Source organism: Zingiber officinale, chromosome 6A (genome assembly GCF_018446385.1).
Source record: "Zingiber officinale cultivar Zhangliang chromosome 6A, Zo_v1.1, whole genome shotgun sequence".
Taxonomy (NCBI): domain Eukaryota; kingdom Viridiplantae; phylum Streptophyta; class Magnoliopsida; order Zingiberales; family Zingiberaceae; genus Zingiber; species Zingiber officinale.
In genome coordinates, this window is record NC_055997.1 from 89757072 (window position 1) to 89777333 (window position 20262).

General features: G+C 40.7%; 1 protein-coding gene across 1 annotated transcript; it reads right to left on the reverse strand.

The window, feature by feature from the left end:
* Positions 1 to 623: 623 nt before the first annotated feature.
* On the reverse strand, positions 624 to 1512 carry LOC121995016. Its single transcript, XM_042548874.1, has 4 exons — positions 1329 to 1512; positions 958 to 1220; positions 785 to 862; positions 624 to 686 (listed from the first exon to the last, which is right to left on the reverse strand). Exons 1-4 carry the CDS (start codon positions 1510 to 1512, stop codon positions 639 to 641), a joined length of 573 nt encoding a protein of 190 aa, XP_042404808.1. The 3' UTR covers positions 624 to 638.
* Between the last annotated feature and the right edge of the window lie 18750 nt (positions 1513 to 20262).

The following is a 20262-nucleotide window of genomic DNA, read 5'->3' on the forward strand; positions in this document are numbered from 1 at the left end:
TACCTAGCAAAAGAGATATGCTAGCTATTTTCTTCTTATTTGTTCAACATGTATGCTAAAATTCATAAGGGAGTCAAACGAACAATCACCATTGTTCGAAGAAAATATTGATGGAAGAAAATACCTAGACACAACATAGCAAGAAGGTGGCAATTTCTATCGTGCCAACAGTTCCAATGCTTTTCTTCCAAGAGAGACAGAGAGACAGGGGGGAAAAAATGCAGGCAATGATTTGAATGGCATCCGGGCATTTGTAAATTTCCAGAAAACCAGATGTATTGATCACAATAGAACAAATTAATGAGCAAACAATGAGCTACCTCAATGTCATCAGCAAGGTCGCTGACGTGAGAAGGAAAGGATCCCATACTTTGGCCATTTTTATTCCAAAGTGATATCTTTTTATCGTCACCAGCACTAGCAACCACTAGGTCTGCACGAACATAAAGATTAACCTTTAGTAAGATTTTCCCACCGTAAAAGTCAGCCACCATCCGCTGGATTAACAAAATTAACTAAGTTATACAAGATACAAAATAAATTTGAATGATGAGTCATGGGAAAATTAAATTCTGACGGAAAAATTCCAATTCGATCATAATCAATGATAGCAATTAGTATTACCTCTCCCTTTTGCTTCATTCTGAATCACTCTCCATGGACATGGCCTTTAATCCTCTTCTCCTCTGCGAATTATGGAACAGGAAACAAAAGAACATGAGATGTGAATGGGATGCAGGAACGAGACGAGCAAATTAGTCGAAGGTAGAGAGAGAATTTCTACCTTTCTTGATCCCTTCTTCTCCCTGACTACATACCTCTCCTGTGAGAGATCTGACAGCCATGCTCCAGGACTCACCAACTAGATTGAGTTTGTCAAAGAAATTAGAGGAAAAAATTAGTTTTTTCGACTGTTTGATCTTAAAAATCGGATTTTTGGAGGGAATGGAAGCGTACGAGTATGCATTTTTGGACGAATTTGGATCTTTTCTTGGGTCGCTGCGGCAGCTTGCACCCCTTCATCACCATGAAGTCCTCCTCCTTCTCCTTGTTCGACAGTGAAACGAAGAATCGAGGTAGAGAGGCTGCCGAGGCTCTTTCGTCGGCGTTCTCGCCCTCGCATACCAACGCCGCCGATCCCCTGGTCGTGTAGCAATGGTCATCCTTATCCGGTGACGACGAGACAGATCGGGAGTTATGGTTCTCGCTCCCAGCCGATTCTGACCTCTTGTGGATAAATCCGAGCAGTGGTTACTTCCATATCTCACCGCCGACACCTCAAACTAGATCAAACCCTAACTTTTCCGGATCAACCTCCGATCTATTACCTGAGGGGATAAAGAGGCGGGTGCAGGGGGGACTCTTGATCTGCGATGCGGCAGACATTCCGAGACGCGATTCCCCTCCGGACGCCAGATTTTGCGGCGGATCCTTTGTCCCTGACCTTGATGCGGCGGAGGCGCTTGCGGCACCCCTATTGCAGAGTGATGCGAGGACCGTTGCAGAGCCCATCGCGGCGGAGGAGAGATTGTTTTTGTTTTTTCCTCCTCCTCCTTCTTCTTCTTCTTCTTCTTCTTCTTCTTTCAAACAGGTAAAGGAAAGTGCTGCAAAATCTAAACTCGAGAGTAAAGAAGCATACATAGAAAGCAACCACCACTCTAGCCACGTAATCGGAGGGCAGTTTAATGGAGGCACTAAAGAATCCATGGAGGTAGAGATCTTGCAACGCAAATGCAGCACCTGATCACAGAACAAGGTAGGTTCAAAGATGCCCCTTTCTTTTAAAAAAAAAAATCTTTTAACAGAACCTATTCGTTGGTCGAGGGAGAGGTAGACAGTCCGGCCGTCGCCGTGAAGCATGAGGTTGGAGTCTTCGAACAGTTGGGTGTAGCCTTCCTCAAAGGAGATAGTGGCGAGGTTGGGTAACTCCGAGAGGAAAGCAGCCTCATGGGAAGGGAGCAGAACCGAACACAAAAACAGGAGGAAGTAGAAAGGAAAAGATAAAGTATGGACTACCGGAATGCGAAGAAGGCCTCCTCTTCTCAACCAAATGGAGGAGTTGGAGGAGATGCGGTGTGGTTGGACGGAGAAGCAAGTTCGTCGTGTCTTGATCCTGATCGGGAAAGGATCTAGGAAGGGGGAAGAGGGAGATGAGGCTGAGAGAGATGGTCGGAGGTTTAGGTTTAGGCTGAGAGAGATGTCTCGGTTTAGGTTTACGTGAGAGAGATGGTCGCACGGAGGAAGGGGCGGGATAAAGATTTAGGTTTGGAGGGAACTTCACAGTGTGCAGATTTTGGCTTGTGGGGAAATTAAAATATTTTATTTTGGTTCATTAACATCGGATTTTAAAAACCGATGTTAAAATTGGTGTCTATTAATGAAAAAAAGGGCGCTCATAGACATCGCATAAAAAATCGATGTCTATGAGCTAAAATCTGCGGTCATAGACACCGATTTTTAGAAAAATCGGTGTAAAATACTCAAAGACATCGGTTTTAGCCTAAAATCGTTGTTGTTCCACTGATGTCTATGAGAGATTTTGTTGTAGTGTGTGTTTTAAGTATACTATGTTGGTTTGCTCTGTTACTGCAATGAATAAGAACAGCTTTATTTGAACCATGCCGTTTAGACCTTTTCTGCTTTCCAATTAGCATGGACAGCCTTACCTACGCTCCAACATGCAGTTTTAGATGTTCCTTTAGCATCCCAGTTTGCTTGTTTTTAGTTCGTGTTGAGTGATTGAGCATGAACAGATCACATATTTGAGTAGTTATAAGTAAGAAAAGACCAAGGATTTAATTTAATCCCAAATTCCAGAATTTGAGATCAAACATACACCAAGTGTTTGAAGAAATGTCGAGGCACTTCATTTTAGGAGTATTTAAAGAAAATATGTATTTTATTTGAAAAGACTAGTATCCGACTTCCGAGGTTGTCGTTAAATAAATCCAGGTGACCAATTTCGAGGTCTTGGCCCTGGTAAGACCAAGGTCTTTACCCTCGTAGGACTGGTGGCTCGCTACCTCAGTTTCTATTAGGGAGCGCGCAATGGTACTAAGCTTGGGCCCAAGAGATTATTATTTTGAAGTATAAGAGTATAAGTTTGGGAATAAATGAAATAAGCTTCACATAGGTTTAAAATGTTAGCAGTTTATTCTTAGCCTAGCTTTTAGACTTTCTTACTGATACTTGCAAGCATGAGCAGCCTTACATGTTTAGCATTTCAGCCTGTTTTGATTCCTCTGTTAGCTTGACAGGTATGAACAGCCGGTCCTTTAGCTTTGTAGTATTGATTTCTTTGATTTCGGTTCCTTTGCTATTAGATGAGCATGAGCAGCTTTTCTTTTTAAGCATTCAGTTTCTAGATTCCCTTTTGTACACATGCATATCCGAGTTTTGCGAGTTAGATAGCGCTTACTAAGCATCCGCTTATAGTTGCATTTCCTCTTACTGCAGATAAAGGAAAAGGAAAGCTACAGTGAAGGAAGGTGACAAGGAGGTGTGGGATGGATGTGTGATGTCTGGACTATGGAAGTCTTGGGACCTTGCTAAAGAATTTATTAAGATTAATTCCTTATTTAAGTTGATAAGAAAATTTTGGAATTGGATTTTCTATTTTGTGCTACTAGGGGACTCATTGATGGGTTAACTATTTTCCTTATTGTTAGCTAAGGTTGCCTGGAAATTTTGATATGATATAGTCATTACACTTGAATTGCATGCATTAGTTGCTGTAAGTTACATGTTTTGTTCTTATTTTCCAGAGCAGTTAAAGGGGGTTAAGTGTTACTATCTTTAGAGTAAGCAATATCAGTTAAGTAGAATGAGTAGTTAAGTAGCGTCCACCCTTAGAGAGTAGTAGTAAGGAGGGTGGTTGTTACAATTCTATACTCGATCGATTGTTTATACCTGACTAGGATCCTACTATTATAAATATTCCAGGGACTGTGCAAGGTTGAAGACCTTTATGCTCAACCGGCTTTCCATGCTCGGCTGGTCTATTGAACTCGGCCGGTCATACCTTATCGGCCAAGATTAATCAATCGGGCGTATATAAACGTTATCGTCTGATAGACCTTCCCTCGGTCGACTGTATACTAAGGGTCATACGAGACTACATGCCTTTGTGTTCGGCCAGTCTACGGAGCTCGACCGAACATGCCTTATCGACCGAGATTAATTAGGCGGGCATACAGAAACATTCAGGACAGCTTAAGGATAAGTACTTTCACACTTGATCGATCTCTTACCCTCGGCTAGCCTTTGCCCGCCGAACTTATCTGCTCGATCGGTCTATTATGTTCGACCGATCTCTGTCTGCCATACGTGTAGCGACCCCCTTACCTAGTCATACCTTTTCCAGGCGGCCCCTCATCTCGCCCTTTTCAGCCTTCCTTGTCTTTACTATCCCCTTGCCTTCTCCTGCAAAGGGTCCACTTATCATAACCCATATCACTAGCCTTCCCTTCAAGTCTAGTCGAAGGAGGTGTAGTCGACTGATTAGTCCTAAGTCTATTTCTGACATCTTGATACCTTCTGTGGCCACTCTGTGATAACTTTTACAATGATCTTGTGATATTTTTTTATAGTGATCCTATGATTCCTTTTATAGTGATCCCGTGACTTCTCCTACAGTGATCTCGTGACTCCTTTTGGTAAGTTAAATAGAGTTGTGCTCCTGCTTCCTTCCACACCGATCCTTATTCCTCTTTGCTCCATTTTACTCTACAGACTTATTGAGACTCATGGACTCAGACCCTTCCCTCTGAGATCAAGTGTTGCGAGAGAAGGAGAAATTTTTAAGGGAGGCCGTGCAAGCACTAGATTCACATCGTTCCGTTCAACAAGAACTAGAGGTGCAGCTACTCTCAGCTCAATCACAGGTTCAGTCGGAAGTGGCTCTGAGGAATAAAGCTTATTCAGAGTTGCAGCAAAAGACTGAGGAGCTGGATAATCTAAGATTCCAACATACCTCAGAGGTAGCCGCTCTGAACAAAAAGGCTCATGCGGATGATTTACTAATATCCCGGCAACAACAAGCCCTGGATCGGTAGAAAGTGAAGGTGGATCTTCTACAAGCTGAGTTGGCTCAGATCATGTCGGAGAGGACCTTTCAGTCGCTTATTTGTGAGGGAGAACCTCACAAATGCCAGAGGACAGGGCCAACTTCTCCTCCTTGCCCAAGCTTCCATTCTACTTCCTGCTCCCATTTAGGTGCGGAAGCATAATCTAACGTCTAAAATCGGAAGTGAGATTCTGTTGGATGACAGATGTCTCTCTCTCTCTACCACAGTACCAGACAAAATATTCCCTTCCCCCTACTTGATCAGGAATAGTTCGAATGGGGTTGATATACTTATGGCAACCCCAGAACTATGTTTGTAAAATTACTGGTAATAGTGTCAGGGTTTGATGTTTGAGAAAGACATGTAATGTAATGTGTCTGGTCACACCCAGAATGAAAAAATGGGCGATCACTTGTATGCGATTAAATAAACCTTTGGGGTCCATCCTGTCTATGAGACCGGGCGAGCTTATGAACTATTCAGATATCCTAACTCTTTCTCACATTATAATTTAATATTGATCCCTTCTATTTATTACACCTAGGAAACCAGACACCTTTTCAACATCTTCTGTTTGTTGATTGGTCCTTCAACAGTAAGAGAACATTAGTAGTGTGTGATATGGCGGCGCTGACATGAGCATGATTTGCCCTGTTGTGTCTATTATAAATGCTTGCTTATGGCTTCCTGGCATGTGTTTGCTAATTTCTCTTTCCTGATGTAATAAGCCACACACTCTTGTGATAACGCCTTGTCGCATCTTTTCCTTGCGAGATCTACAGTTCCCCTCTTGGGTGCTCTTTACATCCAACGGTGCTCCTTACTTAATATTTTCAAAGAACCCTAAACCCTTTACCTCTTCGTCTTCTTTCTTACGCTCTTTGCCGATATTAATGTTTGCTAATTTCTCTTTCCTGATATAATAAGCCACACGCTCTTGTGATAACGCCTTGTCGCATCTTTTCCTTGCGAGATCTACGATTCCCCTGCTGGGTGCTCTTTACATCCAACGGTGCTCCTTACTTAAATATTTTCAAAGAACCCTAAACCATTTACCTCTTCGTCTTCTTTCTTATCCTCTTTGCCGATATTACTGTCTGGATTTTTCAAATTCTCCGCTAACTCCTTTCCTTTCCTATTTCTCCGTGTTGTTCCCTCTTCTCCAAACCTCAGTAAGTTGTTTTTCTTGTATTCTTGTATTGTTCTATGGCTGAAGAGTCCTTCTCGGCTTGGTATGTCCAAATCCGCTCTATTTTTCGCAAATCTGATAGGTCTACTCTTCGTTCTTTATATGATATCCCCAAGACTTATCGCATTACCATTCCTGACTCTGATGCTCACCCTCACCTTCCCCCTAAAAATCATATCACCTTTTTCAAAGACCAATTAGTGGCGGGCTTGCGTTTTCCTATTCTCCCTTTTTTGGTAGAAATTAGCCAGTATTTCGACATTCCCCTATAGCAATTCACCCCTAATGCTCTTTGCTATCTTTGTGGTCTATATATGCTTTTCTGTATTCACGACATCCCTCCAACCCCCGAAATTTCTTCATATTTTCCTAACCAAAGAAATCAGACCTCGGTGTCTTTCTATTTCAATCAAGACCTAAGATGACCTTTTTTGATGAGATGTCTTCTTCTATTAAAGGATGGAAATCCCGCTTCTTCTTCGTGGAACTTTCGGAGCCTATCCCTTGGTCTTCTTCCTGGAAATCTTCTTTACCCGCTCTTCCTAACGTAAAAGAATTACATAGACACCCTTCCTTTGCTACCTACTCCAAGAAGCTATCAGGTTTTCACTTATTCATTCACAAATGGATTCATGATGACCTCCTCTATCTCTTCGGGCTGAGTCCTGTCAAGATAGAGCTTCATGACTCTCTTGGTATGTCTTTATTCATCTGTCCCAATCCTTTTTTACTAACTAAGATATTTTTTATTTTATGTAGTGGGCGCTCTATATGAAGCCGCGATCGATGATCAATTGTGCCTGGCGAAGGAATTAGTTACAACCAATGAGCAAGAACTTCTTGCCGCATTGGGTCAGCCCTCCTCGTCAACAGTTCCTGCTGACATAGAGGGTGCTTCTGGCTCTCAAAATGTAACTCTAGAAGGAGCCTCTACTAATCTTCCTCCTATCGATGAGCCTACTTCTTTGCCAACTTAGGAGCAATCCCCCGAAGTAGCCCCCACCAAGAAAAAACGTAAGCTGACCCTCACTCCGTCCCCGAAACAGAAATCCATTTCTCATTCTGAAGACCTTCCTCCCTCGGATGCTGCCCCTCCTTCTCTTGATCTCCCTCTCTCAGCTCTTTATCCTTCTCTTGTTCCTGCTTTGTCTGCCACCCCAACTATTCCCAGTGGTAGTTCTTCACCTCCTTTTTTGATGAACTTTCTTGAACAGATGACCTTACCCCCTCACAACTTACCATACATTAATTACTGTCCCCCTTCACTTCAGATTTCTTTGTCTTCCACTTCTTCCCTTACCACTACCCTACCCATACTCTTGGGAGGGTCTTTTACCACAGCTGGGGAGGAGGTACACCGAGTATTTGAAGGCATAGATTACTCCAAAATGGCTGATAAAGTCTCTCTGGAGGAGATGAATGTACCTTTATTTTCCTTTATAATCCTATTTTCTTATGTATCCTCTTAATGCCCCTTGTTTTACAGCGCTGGATATACAACATGAGTATAATCCATTTGCTACATACCTTAATCCAAGAAAATACAGCGCTGAAGAAACGTGTCTCCGAGCTATCTCCTGACTAGGTGGATGAGAAACTAAAGGGTTTATCTGCCCAATTAGAAGAGACTATCCAATTACTCAAGACGGAGACTGAGCAATCCCAGCCATACAAAGCTGACACAAAAAGTCTCCAGTCTCAACTACAATCAGCCAATGCTCGTGGTGTTGAGCTATTATCCAAGTTAGAAGAATAAACGTCTGAAGTTGCTCGACTGTCTTCCCAGCTGTAGTCATTGAAGGATGCACATGCCACTGAATTAACTAATCAGTTATCTGCATTGAACCTCAAAGAGACTGCTCTAAAGGCTGCCCAGGAGGAACTAGCAGATTATAAGTCTAACGAAGACACCCGCTTCGAAGAGCGCAAAAAGGCTTACCTCAAATCTCCTGATTTTGTTGTTTCTGTCTCAAACTTTTTCATAAATTCCATCAAGTTCGTAACAAAGGAAGGGGTAGAGCAAATGAAGGAGTTGAAGTTATTGGTTGCAGATCCTTCCCCCAGCTTTCTTGACACAAGGATGATAGTAAAGAATCACCCTCCCAACTTCTTCCCCCAATTATTGTAATTGGGGCAAGATTATAACTTCCCCCTTCTTTTGAACTCTTTTTTAGGATGTTTTTGTATGAATTCCCCCCTGATATTACTTGTGCCTTCTAAGTATTTCTTTGCTGATGAGTTGCCTTTGTAAAGGTTGACTAATTGATTGATTATGTTTAGGTGTGTGTGGCTTAGGTTTCCAATCGGTCCCTATTGATCGATTGATCTTGTTCTTAACTTCCTTTTCTGGCTGGACCATTTAATTTATACATATATCTTTCCTTTCCGTTACGTTGTTTTACCAACCATATGTCATTATTCGTTTAGTTCAATACAACCCACTGGCCTTATTTATAGGTGTTCTTTCCTCTTATATAAATTGTCGCTTTGACTTATGAAAATCCGGCCTCAAACCTTTTACTCCTCGATCGGCTCCTAGTAACAGGGCGAGCTTATTAGCCCGATCTGTCTTGCCCATGATACTTATTCATTTTACGTTATATGTGCTTGATTAATCTTTTACTCCTCGATTGACTCCTAATGACAGGGCGAGCTTATTAGCCTGACTTGTCTTGCCCACGATACTTATTCATTTTACGTTATATGTGCTTGATTAATCTTTGATTCCTCTGTTGGCTCCTAGTGACAGGGCGAGCTTATTAGCCCGACCTGTCTTGCCCATGATACTTATTCATATTACGTTATGTGTGCTTGATTAATCTTAAAATAATGACTGGAGCTTGTTCAGATCAAATTATAAAACAAAGGAATATCTAAAGATTGATCGTCACACCCCTCGGGATCTTGCAACTTCTCCTATTCGGACTTGTACCCCGGGAATGTTGCCATCGCGGTTATCCAAGCAAGTATACCCCTTCTTGCATACCAAATATTTTACTTAGATACCTAATGGCTTGCTGTCAGTTTATCCTTTTCTTTTTCTACTATTTACCCTTCTTGGTAATAGCATCAAGGGTTTTAGAGACAAACCAAAGGGCTTCATCCTGTCATCTTCTTCCTTTGATGCATTTGTTCCTTCTCTGTTCCATTTAAGGTCCTCCTTCCTCCCCTGATCTTTTGTCCACAATGGAGTCTTCTTCTTCCTCCTCTGAGTGATTTGTTCATTGCTCTTCCAGCGTTAGTGAGTCAGAAGTTTATGCAATGGCCTTAGATTATGGGTTTCCTTCCTATTTAATCCTTCCTACTCCAGAAGACCGCCCTCATCTCCCTCCTTTAGGGAGCATCGTTGTCTTTTGGGAACAAGCGATTTTCAGCTTTCGGCTTCCTCTTCACCCTTTCTTTGTTGCTGTAAGTCAATATTTCAGTGTGCCCTTGAATCAACTCATCCCTCAATCTTTCTCCATATTATCTGCCTTTATCGTTGTTTCTCAGTTACTTGATTTTCCCCCTTTTTTCCATTTGTTCCACTAATTTTTTATTCTCTGTCAAGTAAAAGATAGCCTTTTTAAGTTTCAAAGTCGTCCCAAGGCTATCTTATTCAACAAAATCCTAGCACAAGCAGAATGGAGACAAAAGTTCTTCTTTTTGCGCTTCCTTCTCCTCCTTCATACCCTATCACTTGGCAACAGACTCTTCCCGCTCTCCCAAATCCCCAGGATGATACTGTTGACTTGACCTTTTATGCGTCCATGTCGAAACTAAAAGGGGCTAAATTTTATTTACCTGCACTAATTGTCGAAGGTCTACTTTTTATTTTTGGAATAAGCTCTAAAGACATAGAATTGGAGGCTCCCTTCGGTAAGTTATACGATTTTCCTCACTGATCTTTCATCATTTTTAAATTGCCTCTTCCTTAAATTTATACTTTTTACCTTTTCCAGTTGATGTCATTCTTCTAGCTCTCATGTACAAAAATCCTGAATTACATAAATCAGCTTTAGCTAAATTAGGAGTCGATTTATTGAAGAATCGTTGCCTCAATCCCACTACTTCATCTCTCGGCTTACTTCCTCCTCAAGAGGTCCCTGTCGAGGCGCCTGAATCTTCCGAGGAAGAGATTCCCTTCACTGCTTGGCGAGAGAGGACATATGTTCCAAAGAACAGCATGGCTTCGATCATTATTTCTGAATTGGTGCAAATTCCCATTGTTACTTCTGAGATGTCTCGTGGGAGACGTAAGGAACCTATGCCTTATACTCGTATCTGTTCCAACATTGCTCTTAACATGATGTGACTAGGTTTATTGATTCTGATAATTCTCTCTGTAACAACCCAAATTTCCTCATTTCGAGTCCTAATAGTACTTAAAAATATTTAGAAATGCTTTAGAAATATTCTAGAGAATTTTAGAAATTTTTAGAGTATTTTTATATAATTTTCAGAGTTCGTTTGGTATTTTTACCAAAAGAACACAAGTTGCAAAAAATAAAGAGGTTGAGCCGAGGTTCGAACCGAAGACCTCTGGTTAAGCAAAGCCTGAAGTTGTTTTGAATGACCAGGAACCCAGCAGGGTTGTGCTGATCAAATAGAAGGCAGAAATAATTTAAGCGGTGATAGGTAACATAAATACCCTAAGTATTAAAAGGGATAAGTTAAGAGGGGAATAGGGATTATTTTTCCCCGTGACCTAATTTCCTCTCCTCCTCTCGCGCACGACGTCGGTCTCTGCTTGGGCGAAAACGAAGCCGGAACTAGGGCTTCATCTCCGGCGGCCGGCCAAGGGTCAATCCGAGGGTTCTTCACATCACCGCGATCACCTCGTCGAGGAGAACGTGTAGATGTGAAGAAGTTGCTGGAATCTCAAGCTTCTCCAAAACCCTAGAAGTCTAATTCGGTTGTAAGTTCAAGATCAAGGGTAAGTGCTTTCTCACCTGCAGTAAAAGTAGTTTCGGATTCATGTTAGATTCTTGTTTTTTTTTTGAAGCATGTTGTAAGGAGTAGTGCTTTTGAAGTTTCTGCCGTGAATCTCAAAGGAAGAAAGTAATTGTATAGTTAGGCATATGGTTTGTATTTCTTCAGGCTCTGTGAGTAGTGTTTCAGATTTTTAGTTAGATTGTTCTGTTTTGGATTTTAATGGGCAGTTCGGTTTGAGCAATGAAAAGGGCACGAGCAGCTCCCTTTGGGGTTCGCTGTGCAATCCGGTCATTCTGGGCTATTAGGCAATGAACATGAGATAGTATGGATTTGTTTGTTTAGCATGAAGAATGGTTATGCTTGAGTGGTTTCCAGTAGCAAATTCCTTTCTAGTTGCAATGTGTATACACTACTATGTGTTTTGGTGAGCATGCCGTGGGTTTTTATGCCTTGGTTTTGGGTGCATGTATCATGAACAAATAGCCTTAGTATTTAGATTTTTAAAGTATGAAATAGTTTCTAGCTTTTAGGTTTGCTGTGACCTTAAACAGATTTAGTTTTTTGTGTTGAATCATTGAGCATGAACAACCCTTTTGGAGCTGATGTGCAGTTTAGAATTGTGCCAAGAAAGGGCACGAGCAGCCTTGTTGTTTGGGTTCGGATTGTGCTATGCAATGAGTATGAACAGTATTTTTTTTTAAGTTTACTGTTTAATTTATGAGGTATTCTTTTATTAGAAGTATTAACAAGTAACAAGTATTTTATTTGAAGAGGCTAGTACCCGACTTCCGAGATTATCGTTAAACAAATCTTGGTGACCGGTTCCGAGGTCTCGGCCCTGGTAAGACCAAGGTCTTTACCCTCGTAGGATTGGTGGCTCGCTACCTCAGTTTCTATTAGGGAGCGCGCAATGATACTAAGCCTGGGCACAAGAGATTATTATTTTGAAGTATAAAAGTATAAGTTTTGAACAAATGGAATAAGCTTCCCATAAGTTTAAAAAAAAATCAGCAAGATTAGCTCTTTTATTCTTACATGTTTGGATTTTCTTATTGCTATTAGATGAGCATGAGCAGCTTTACATGTTTAGCATTTCAGTCTGTTTTGATTTCCTTGCTATTAGATGAGCATGAGTAGTATTTCTTTTAAATCATTCAGTTCTTAGATTTATTCATGTTCACATGCATATCCGAGTTTTGTGAGTTAGATAGCGCTTACTAAGCGTTCTTCTTATAGTTGCATTTTCCTCTTATTGCAGATAAAGGGAAAGGAAAACTATAGAGAAGGAAGGTGACAAGGAGATGTGAGATGGATGTGTGATGTCTGGACTATGAAAGCCTTGGGATTTTGCTTAAGAATTCATTAAGATTTTGTATTTAGACTGTTGGGATTATTCTTTCATGTTGCTGGATTTGTTCATTGAATATTTTAAGTTTTAGAATTCTTCCTTTTATTTTCTATGCACATTAGTTCCGCTATCTGAGTTGTATTATTGTTGCATGCATGTTCAGATTAATATATAGTTTTAGCATGTTCAGATTAATATATATAGTTTTAGTTGAGAACAAATAATTGAGTAGAATTTATTAGATGAGTTATTTATGTTTCCAGCTGTTACTTATTGCATGCTTCGAGTTTGTAAAGAGTTATAAGTATAATTATCAACATGTGAGCAACACTAGTTAAGTAAAGTTAATAGTCAAGTAACGTCCCACCCTTACAGACTAGTAGAGAGGAGGGTGGGGTCGTTACAAGTTGGTATCAGAGCAGTCCCATTCTCCAGCATCAGCCTTGCCGTCTTCAAGTAAGAAAGTACTTAAATTCTTTTATTTAGTATGTCTTTCCTTATTATTTGTAGTATAGAGAAATCCTTTGAAATATTTGCTTGTATGTGCTTAAGCTAGATAAAAGTTCTTGTTTGTCTTTCTATGTTTTTATATATATGTCTAGAGAGTATAGAGACAATTTCAGGTTTTCTCTCTCTACATGACTAGATGTCAAGAAGAGGGTGTCCTCGTACTGCTCATACTGAGGACCAAGCACTAGAGAACGAAGAGCCCAGAGCAACTGAACCAAATCTCTCTGAAGTTGTTGCTGAACTCCAGAGACAAGTGGCAGAGCAGCAACAAGTGATCGTTAATTTGATGGCTAATCGGTACCCAGTCCCTCCCACTCCCCCAACTATCAATGTGGAGACCCCAGTGGTGACTAAAGTTCCACCGGCTGTCCTGGAAGTCGCCACAACACCTAAAAGACAAGAAGCATATCTGATACAGTGGTTGAAGCTGAAGCAAGAAAGTTTCTCAGGCACGACTGAGCCCTGGGATGCCCAGGCTTGGTTCAAGACACTAGAGAGTACAATGGAGCTACTTGACTGGCCAGAAGTCGAGAAGGTCAAGTGTGCCTCTTTCTTCCTATATGGAGATGCCCGTATGTGGTGGGAGAGAGTGAAAAGCAAGAGAGCAGCCAACCAAATGAGCTGGGCTGACTTCGAGACAGAGTTTTACGAAGAATTCTTCTGCCAACGGATCACCAATAAACATTATGAGGAGTTTATCGATTTTAAACAATGTGACCTGTCAGTGGAAGAAGCAATCAAGAGATTCAACAGACTAGCTCGTCTCTGCCCAGAGCTAGTAAGTACAGAGAAAGAATGAGTCAGACTGATGCTCCGAATTTTGAGGCCAGAAATAGCACTTAACGTGAGTAGTGGAACTCACTGACCACAGATTGGTGAAGAGTTGGTTAGTAGAGCATTAGTCGCGGAGCACTATCTGAATAGCATCAAGGCACAACGAACGCAACTCAAGCCAGTCAAGATAGAGGACATGACAGCAGGGAGTCATAAACCCCAGGCAAACAAGCAGAACTGGAAGGGCAAAGATAACAAAAGGAAACGATGGAATACAGGAGGCAACCAAAAGGGATGTTCAACAAACAAGCAGGCCAAGTTCCCTCCCTGTCCTAAATGTGGGAGAGTACATCCAGGAGCCTGTATTTTGGGTATGACTGGATGTTATTCGTGTGGTCAAGAAGGACACCTGGCTAAGGCATGTCCTAACAAGCTCAAAGCACTTCAGCAACAGGCAGCGCAATACGGGAACAAGCCTCAGTTACACTATATGCCTGCAACTCTGGACGGACCTCAGCTCAGTCAAGGAAGGTTGGAAGCCCCACCAGTTTCAGCCAGTGCCAGAGTATTCTCCCTCACTAAAGAGGAAGCTGCTAGTGCCTCCACGGTCGTAACAGGTCAAGTAGTTATTTTTCAGCATTTAGCTACTGTACTATTTGATACTGGGGCAACCCATTCTTTTATATCAGTACCCTTTGCCAAGGAATCTTAGGTGCCTACAGAGAGCATGAACTCCAAGTTTTTGATGACCCTACCTTCTGGGGAAGTCATGGAGTCCAACCAGTGGCTTCGGGCTGTACCAGTCAGAATTTTGGACAGAGAGCTATATGTTGATCTAGTAGTCCTTGCGATGCAAGATTTCGATGTCATTCTGGGTATGGATTTCCTCAGCAAGTACAGTGCTTCGGTGGACTACCGCAGAAGGAACGTGATTTTTAGCCCAGAAGGTGAACCATCCTTTGAGTTCACGGGAGTGTCGAAGAGGAGGACTCAGAAATTCCTCTCTTCCCTAACAACCCACCAGATGTTAGCTAAAGGGTGTAATGGTTTTCTTGCGTACATTGTGAATACAAAAGAACAAAAAGGACCCAAGCAGGAAGACGTTCGGGTAGTCTGTGAGTATCCGGAGGTATTTCCAGAAGAGCTACCTGAACTACCTCCCAACCGAGAAGTGGAGTTTGAAATTGAGTTGGTTCCTGGCACCAGTCCAATTTCAAAAGCTCCGTACCGGATGTTTCCAGCAGAGCTGAAAGAGCTACAAGAACAACTCCAGGAGTTGCTTGACAAAGGTTTCATCCACCCTAGTCATTCACCATGGGGAGCTCCAATGTTGTTCGTTAAGAAGAAAGATGGATCTATGCGGATGTGCATAGATTATAGAGTGCTGAACAAAGTAACAATTAAGAACAAGTACCCTCTTCCCAGAATAAATGATCTATTTGATCAGCTAAAGGGGGCAACAATGTTCTCTAAGATAGACCTGTGCTCTGGATACCATCAGTTGAAAGTGAAAGAAAGTGATATACCCAGGACCAGATATGGACACTACGAATTTGTAGTCATGCCTTTTGGAGTGACTAATGTGTTGGGGCGGGTAGCACTAACGGTCTAACCCAGGTTTTGATGAATGACAAATAGGTTAAGTTAGTTGTGTTGTTGTCTGACACTTTGATCAAGTGTGCAGGAAAAGTCCAGCTAGGTCGACGGGCTGACCGGATAGCTGGCGAGAAGTCCAAGCGGGTCGACGGGCTGACCGGACGCTTGGCGAGAAGTCCAGCTAGGTCGACGGGCTGACCGGATAGCTGGCGAGAAGTCCAAGCGGGTCGACGGGCTGACCGGACGCTTGGCGAGAAGTCCAGATGGGTCGACGGGCTGACCGGACGTCTGGCAGGTAAGTGAGGTAAGTCACTGGAGGGGAGTGACTGTGAGGACGCGTTCCCGGGAAGGGGACATTAGGCGTCGATCCGGCTTAGATCCATTTCGGATATCTAAGTCGAGATCGTGACTAGATTCCGGTCTCGGAAAGACGGAATCTAAGTCATACTCTTGATGCTAATTTTTATTACTTAGCGTATCTGTAAAAATGTGCTAACAAACTGTGCTGCAGGGTTTATTTGCCTCGGACTAACACTGTTTTGCAGGTAGGGAACAGTGAGGGTCCGGGCGCCCGGAATGGCTCCGGGCGCCCGGAAGTCTGGGCGCCTGGAAGGGATCCAGGCGCCCGGAGCAGCATATAAAAGAAGCCCCAGGCAGGAGCTTCAACACATCAGTCTTCTGAGAACTCTGAGTCCAATCACTCTGCTGCTCTGCGCTCCAACAACGTTCACAAAGCTCCGACGACTCACTCCGGCTCTCCTTTTAATTCATTGTTTGTCGGTTAGCTTTGTTTTCTTTCTTTTCATTAGCAATATTTGTACGTAAATTGTAATTATCCGAATTGCTAGTGAATTGCCCAACGAAGGTACTCAAGGAGTACGGGCCTTCGAGTAGGAGTCGTCACAGGCTCCGAACGAAGTAAAAATCAACCGTGTTCATTTCTTTACTTCCTTACTTTTCCGCTGCGTTTTAACTCGAGATTTTCGAATCGATATTCACCCCCCCCCTCTATCGAATCTAACGGTCTTACAAGTGGTATCAGAGCAGGTACCGCTCTGATTTGGTGCAACCACCAATCAGACAGGGGGTGAAATCATTTTTTTTAACAATTCCAAACTGATATTATTATCTTTTTGGAAGATTTTTTTTCTCGTTGCATTTAAAATCTAAATTGGTACAACACCAACATAGAGTTTCTATTTTCTCCCGCACTGCTAATCCAAGACGAAGTCTTGGGATTTTTTTTCAGTTAATTTAGTGTGTGCAGGATAAGATGTCTCAACAAGAAGGCTTCAGCACAGTACGTCCTCCCCTATTCAACGGGGATGACTTTCCATACTAGAAAAGGAGAATGGAGGTCTACATGAAGACAGACTACGACCAATGGATGAGCGTCACAAGGGCTTACAAAATTCCAGTAGACAACTCCGGGAACATAGTAGACCCTGAAGACTGGACAAATGATATAAAGAAAAAGGCATCAATTGAAAACAAAGCCATCAATACTCTACACTGCGGACTAACACGAGAAGAACTGAACCGAGTCGGACCGCATCAAAACGCTAAGGAGCTTTGGGATAAACTGATCGAGCTGCACGAAGGAACAAGCGATGCGAAGGTAACAAAAAGAGATTTGCTGTTAAATAAAATTTTTAATATAAAAATGCAGGAAGGAGAAACGGCAAGTCAGCTCCACGTGAGGATCAAAGATATCCTCAACGGTCTCCACGCGATTGGCCACCAAATGGAGAACCGAGACTTAATCAGGTACGCGTTAAATGCTTTTCCGCGAAACAATTTGTGGGCATCAATCGTAGATGCCTACAAAATTTCAAAAAATTTATCTAAATTAAAATTGGATGAACTCTTTTGTGAATTAGAACTGCATGAGCAAACTAACGGCGGTCGAGAAAGGTGTAGCTTTATTTGCGGGTTCCTCTAAAGAAAAGAAGAACAAGCCCGAATCAAGAAGATTCCGATCAAAACTCAAGACGAAGAACACTAGTGAACTGGTAAGGAAAATGTTCACCGGAGAAAGAAGAGCTTCAACAGATCAGATCGTCAGCCGACTCAAGAAATGTCACATGTTTCGGATGTAAAAAAGGGCGCTACAAGAACGAATGCCCAGGATTGAAACTTGACAAACCAAAGTCGACAAAGGAGAAAGCCCTCAAAGCAAGATGGGACGATTCCACCTCAGAGGAATCGGAAGGAGAAAGGCAAAAGCACCAAAGTCACCTCGCGCTGATGGCTCGCGAAGCTGAAACGGAAGACGAATCAGAGGAATCGGAAGACGGGTCCGAACCCGAATCAAGCCACGAGTCCGCACTCGTTTCCGAAGGTTCCGAAGAGGTATACCTAAACTTAAATCGTAAATTCTTTAGAATTATCTCGTGTTTAAATAAAAAATTAGTTAAATTGGAAAATAAAAATAAATCGCTTCTTGAGGAAAATCAAAACCTCAAGGAACAATTAAAAAATTCGAATCCAACTCAAGATCGAACACTTGAGGAGGAGAATTTATCATTAAAAAATGAAATTAATAAGTTGAAAGAATTGTTGGAAAAATTCACAACAAGATCTAAAAATTTAGATTTAATTCTAAATAACCAAAAGGCATGCTATAATAAAACCGGACTTGGATATAAGTCAAACTCAAACAAAACCTTTAAATCATTATTAACCCAACACAAAGCAACTAAACAAGCTTGGGTCCCGAAAGCAACCACGCAAGTAGGACTTAATCAATTCTATATACCTAAAGATAAAATACATTATATAAACTTGAATAAATCAGATCAAAAACTAAAATATAAATCTAAATTAAAATCAAAATTCAAAACTCAACAAAATTTAGATTATCACCAAGTTGATTATAACTATAAAAAGAATCGACACAAACCCAAAATCTAAATTAATGGCCAATAATTCAGGGGGAGGCTCCAGAATAGCTGGCACCTCCAAAACTAACCTACCCGACAGGGTAACCCAAAACAAACTAACCCGGCAGGGTAATTAGGATTAGTTAAAGAGAGACCAAGTTTAACTTAACTCATGGTACTGGTGAAGTTTTTGGATGATAGTACGTTAGGGAAGCTTGGGCATCGCATGTCTAGAAAGATATGGCTTCGATCTGGTGCATTTGGCCAAGTGGAACTGACCGAAGCTACCCTTAAACGAATCCTAACCAGTTAGACAAAGATTTAGTACTAAGTTCCGTGGATAGGACTATTCGGAAAACTTCGAAAGGTTGGTTACTTCTAATGATGTCCTTGTGACTCACCAAGCTTAGAAGTTTATCCGAAGAATGCCCATTTGTGGAAACCAAAGCTAAGTCTGAATCTAACACAAGTTAAAACAAAACTCTGTAATCAAACTAATTTCATCTCACAAAATCATAGGATTCCCTGATTGATAATATAGATCAGGTGAGATGAATAAGGGTTAAAATTAATTGTCAAAATTCTAATTATTTTCAAAATTTCATTAAAAAAAAAAAAACTTTAAATCAAAATTTAATTTTAAACTTAAAAAAATTAATTTCAAAATTTCAATTTTAAAACTTAAATTAATTTCAAAATTTAATTTTAAACTTAAAAAAAATTAACTTCAAAATTTTAAACCTAAATTAATTTTAAACTCAAATTATTGTCAAAATTCAAAAATTAATTTTAAAACTTAAATTAATTTCAAAATTTTAAAATTAAGATTTTTTTTACTTAAATAATGATTGATTAAAAATTGATAAACTAAGACTAACATAAAAATCCTACTTGTTGTAGGAAACCAAGTGGATTTTGGACATTGGTTGCTCCAAACATATGACTGGAGATCACACCAAGTTCACTCAATTAACCTACAAAAGCCTAGGAACAGTTGCCTTTGGAAACAACGGTAAACTCAAGGTAATTGGTATAGGTAATATTGAATTAAAAATAGATTTCATAATTACAAATGTTCTACTTGTTGAAAATTTTAAATACAATCTTCTGAGCATAAGTCAATTATGTGACACTAGGTATAAGGTAAAATTTCTATCCACAGAATGTTTGATCAAACATCTAGATAATCCAACTATAAGCCTAAAAGGCTTTAGAAAAGACAATATTTATGCCATTAACTTAACCACTTCTTCAGTCAAGTGTTATTTAACACAAAAAGAAGAAACCTGGTTATGGCATAGAAGAATGTCACACACACATTTCAGAAACATAAGTAAATTAAATGGTCTAGTTAGAGGCTTACCAAAATTACCTAACTTAGATTTAACAATATGTAATGCTTGTCAACAAGGCAAACAAACAAAATCTACCCACAAACCAATTAATGAATCCCAAACCAACTCAGTCCTAGAACTTTTACACTTAGACCTATTTGACTCCCATGGAGTTAAATCAATAAATGGAAGTCTATACTGTTTAGTTATAATAGATGACTATTCTAGGTTCACTTGGGTCAAATTCTTAAAAAATAAAGATGAAACCTTTGAAATTTTTACAAATTTCTGCAAACAAATTGAAAATGAAAAAGGCATAAAAATTAAAAGAATCAGAAGTGATAATGGAGGAGAATTTAAAAATCATAATTTTGAAAAATTTTGCCTTGAAAATGGCTACCATCATGAATTTTCTTGCCCTAAAACTCCCCAACAAAATGGAATTGTAGAAAGGAAAAATAGAACCTTACTTGAAGCATCGAGAACTATGCTAAATGAATACAACTTACCTAAATATTTTTGGGCAGAAGCTGTTAGTACAGCCTGCTATGTACAAAACCGAACAACACTAAACAAAAAACACAATAAAACATTTTTTGAAATATTTTACAACAAACAACCTAATATAAAATACTTTAAGGTATTTGGT

Excerpts from the sequence above, each read along its gene's own strand:
- LOC121995016 (XM_042548874.1), bottom strand. The coding sequence starts at position 1,512 with ATGGGCTCTGCAACGGTCCTCGCATCACTCTGCAATAGGGGTGCCGCA. Across the intron at positions 863-957 it reads TCGTCCAAAAATGCATACTC|TTGGTGAGTCCTGGAGCATG; the intron begins GTACGCTTCCAT and ends AACTCAATCTAG. Across the intron at positions 687-784 it reads AGAAGAAGGGATCAAGAAAG|AGGAGAAGAGGATTAAAGGC; the intron begins GTAGAAATTCTC and ends CATAATTCGCAG.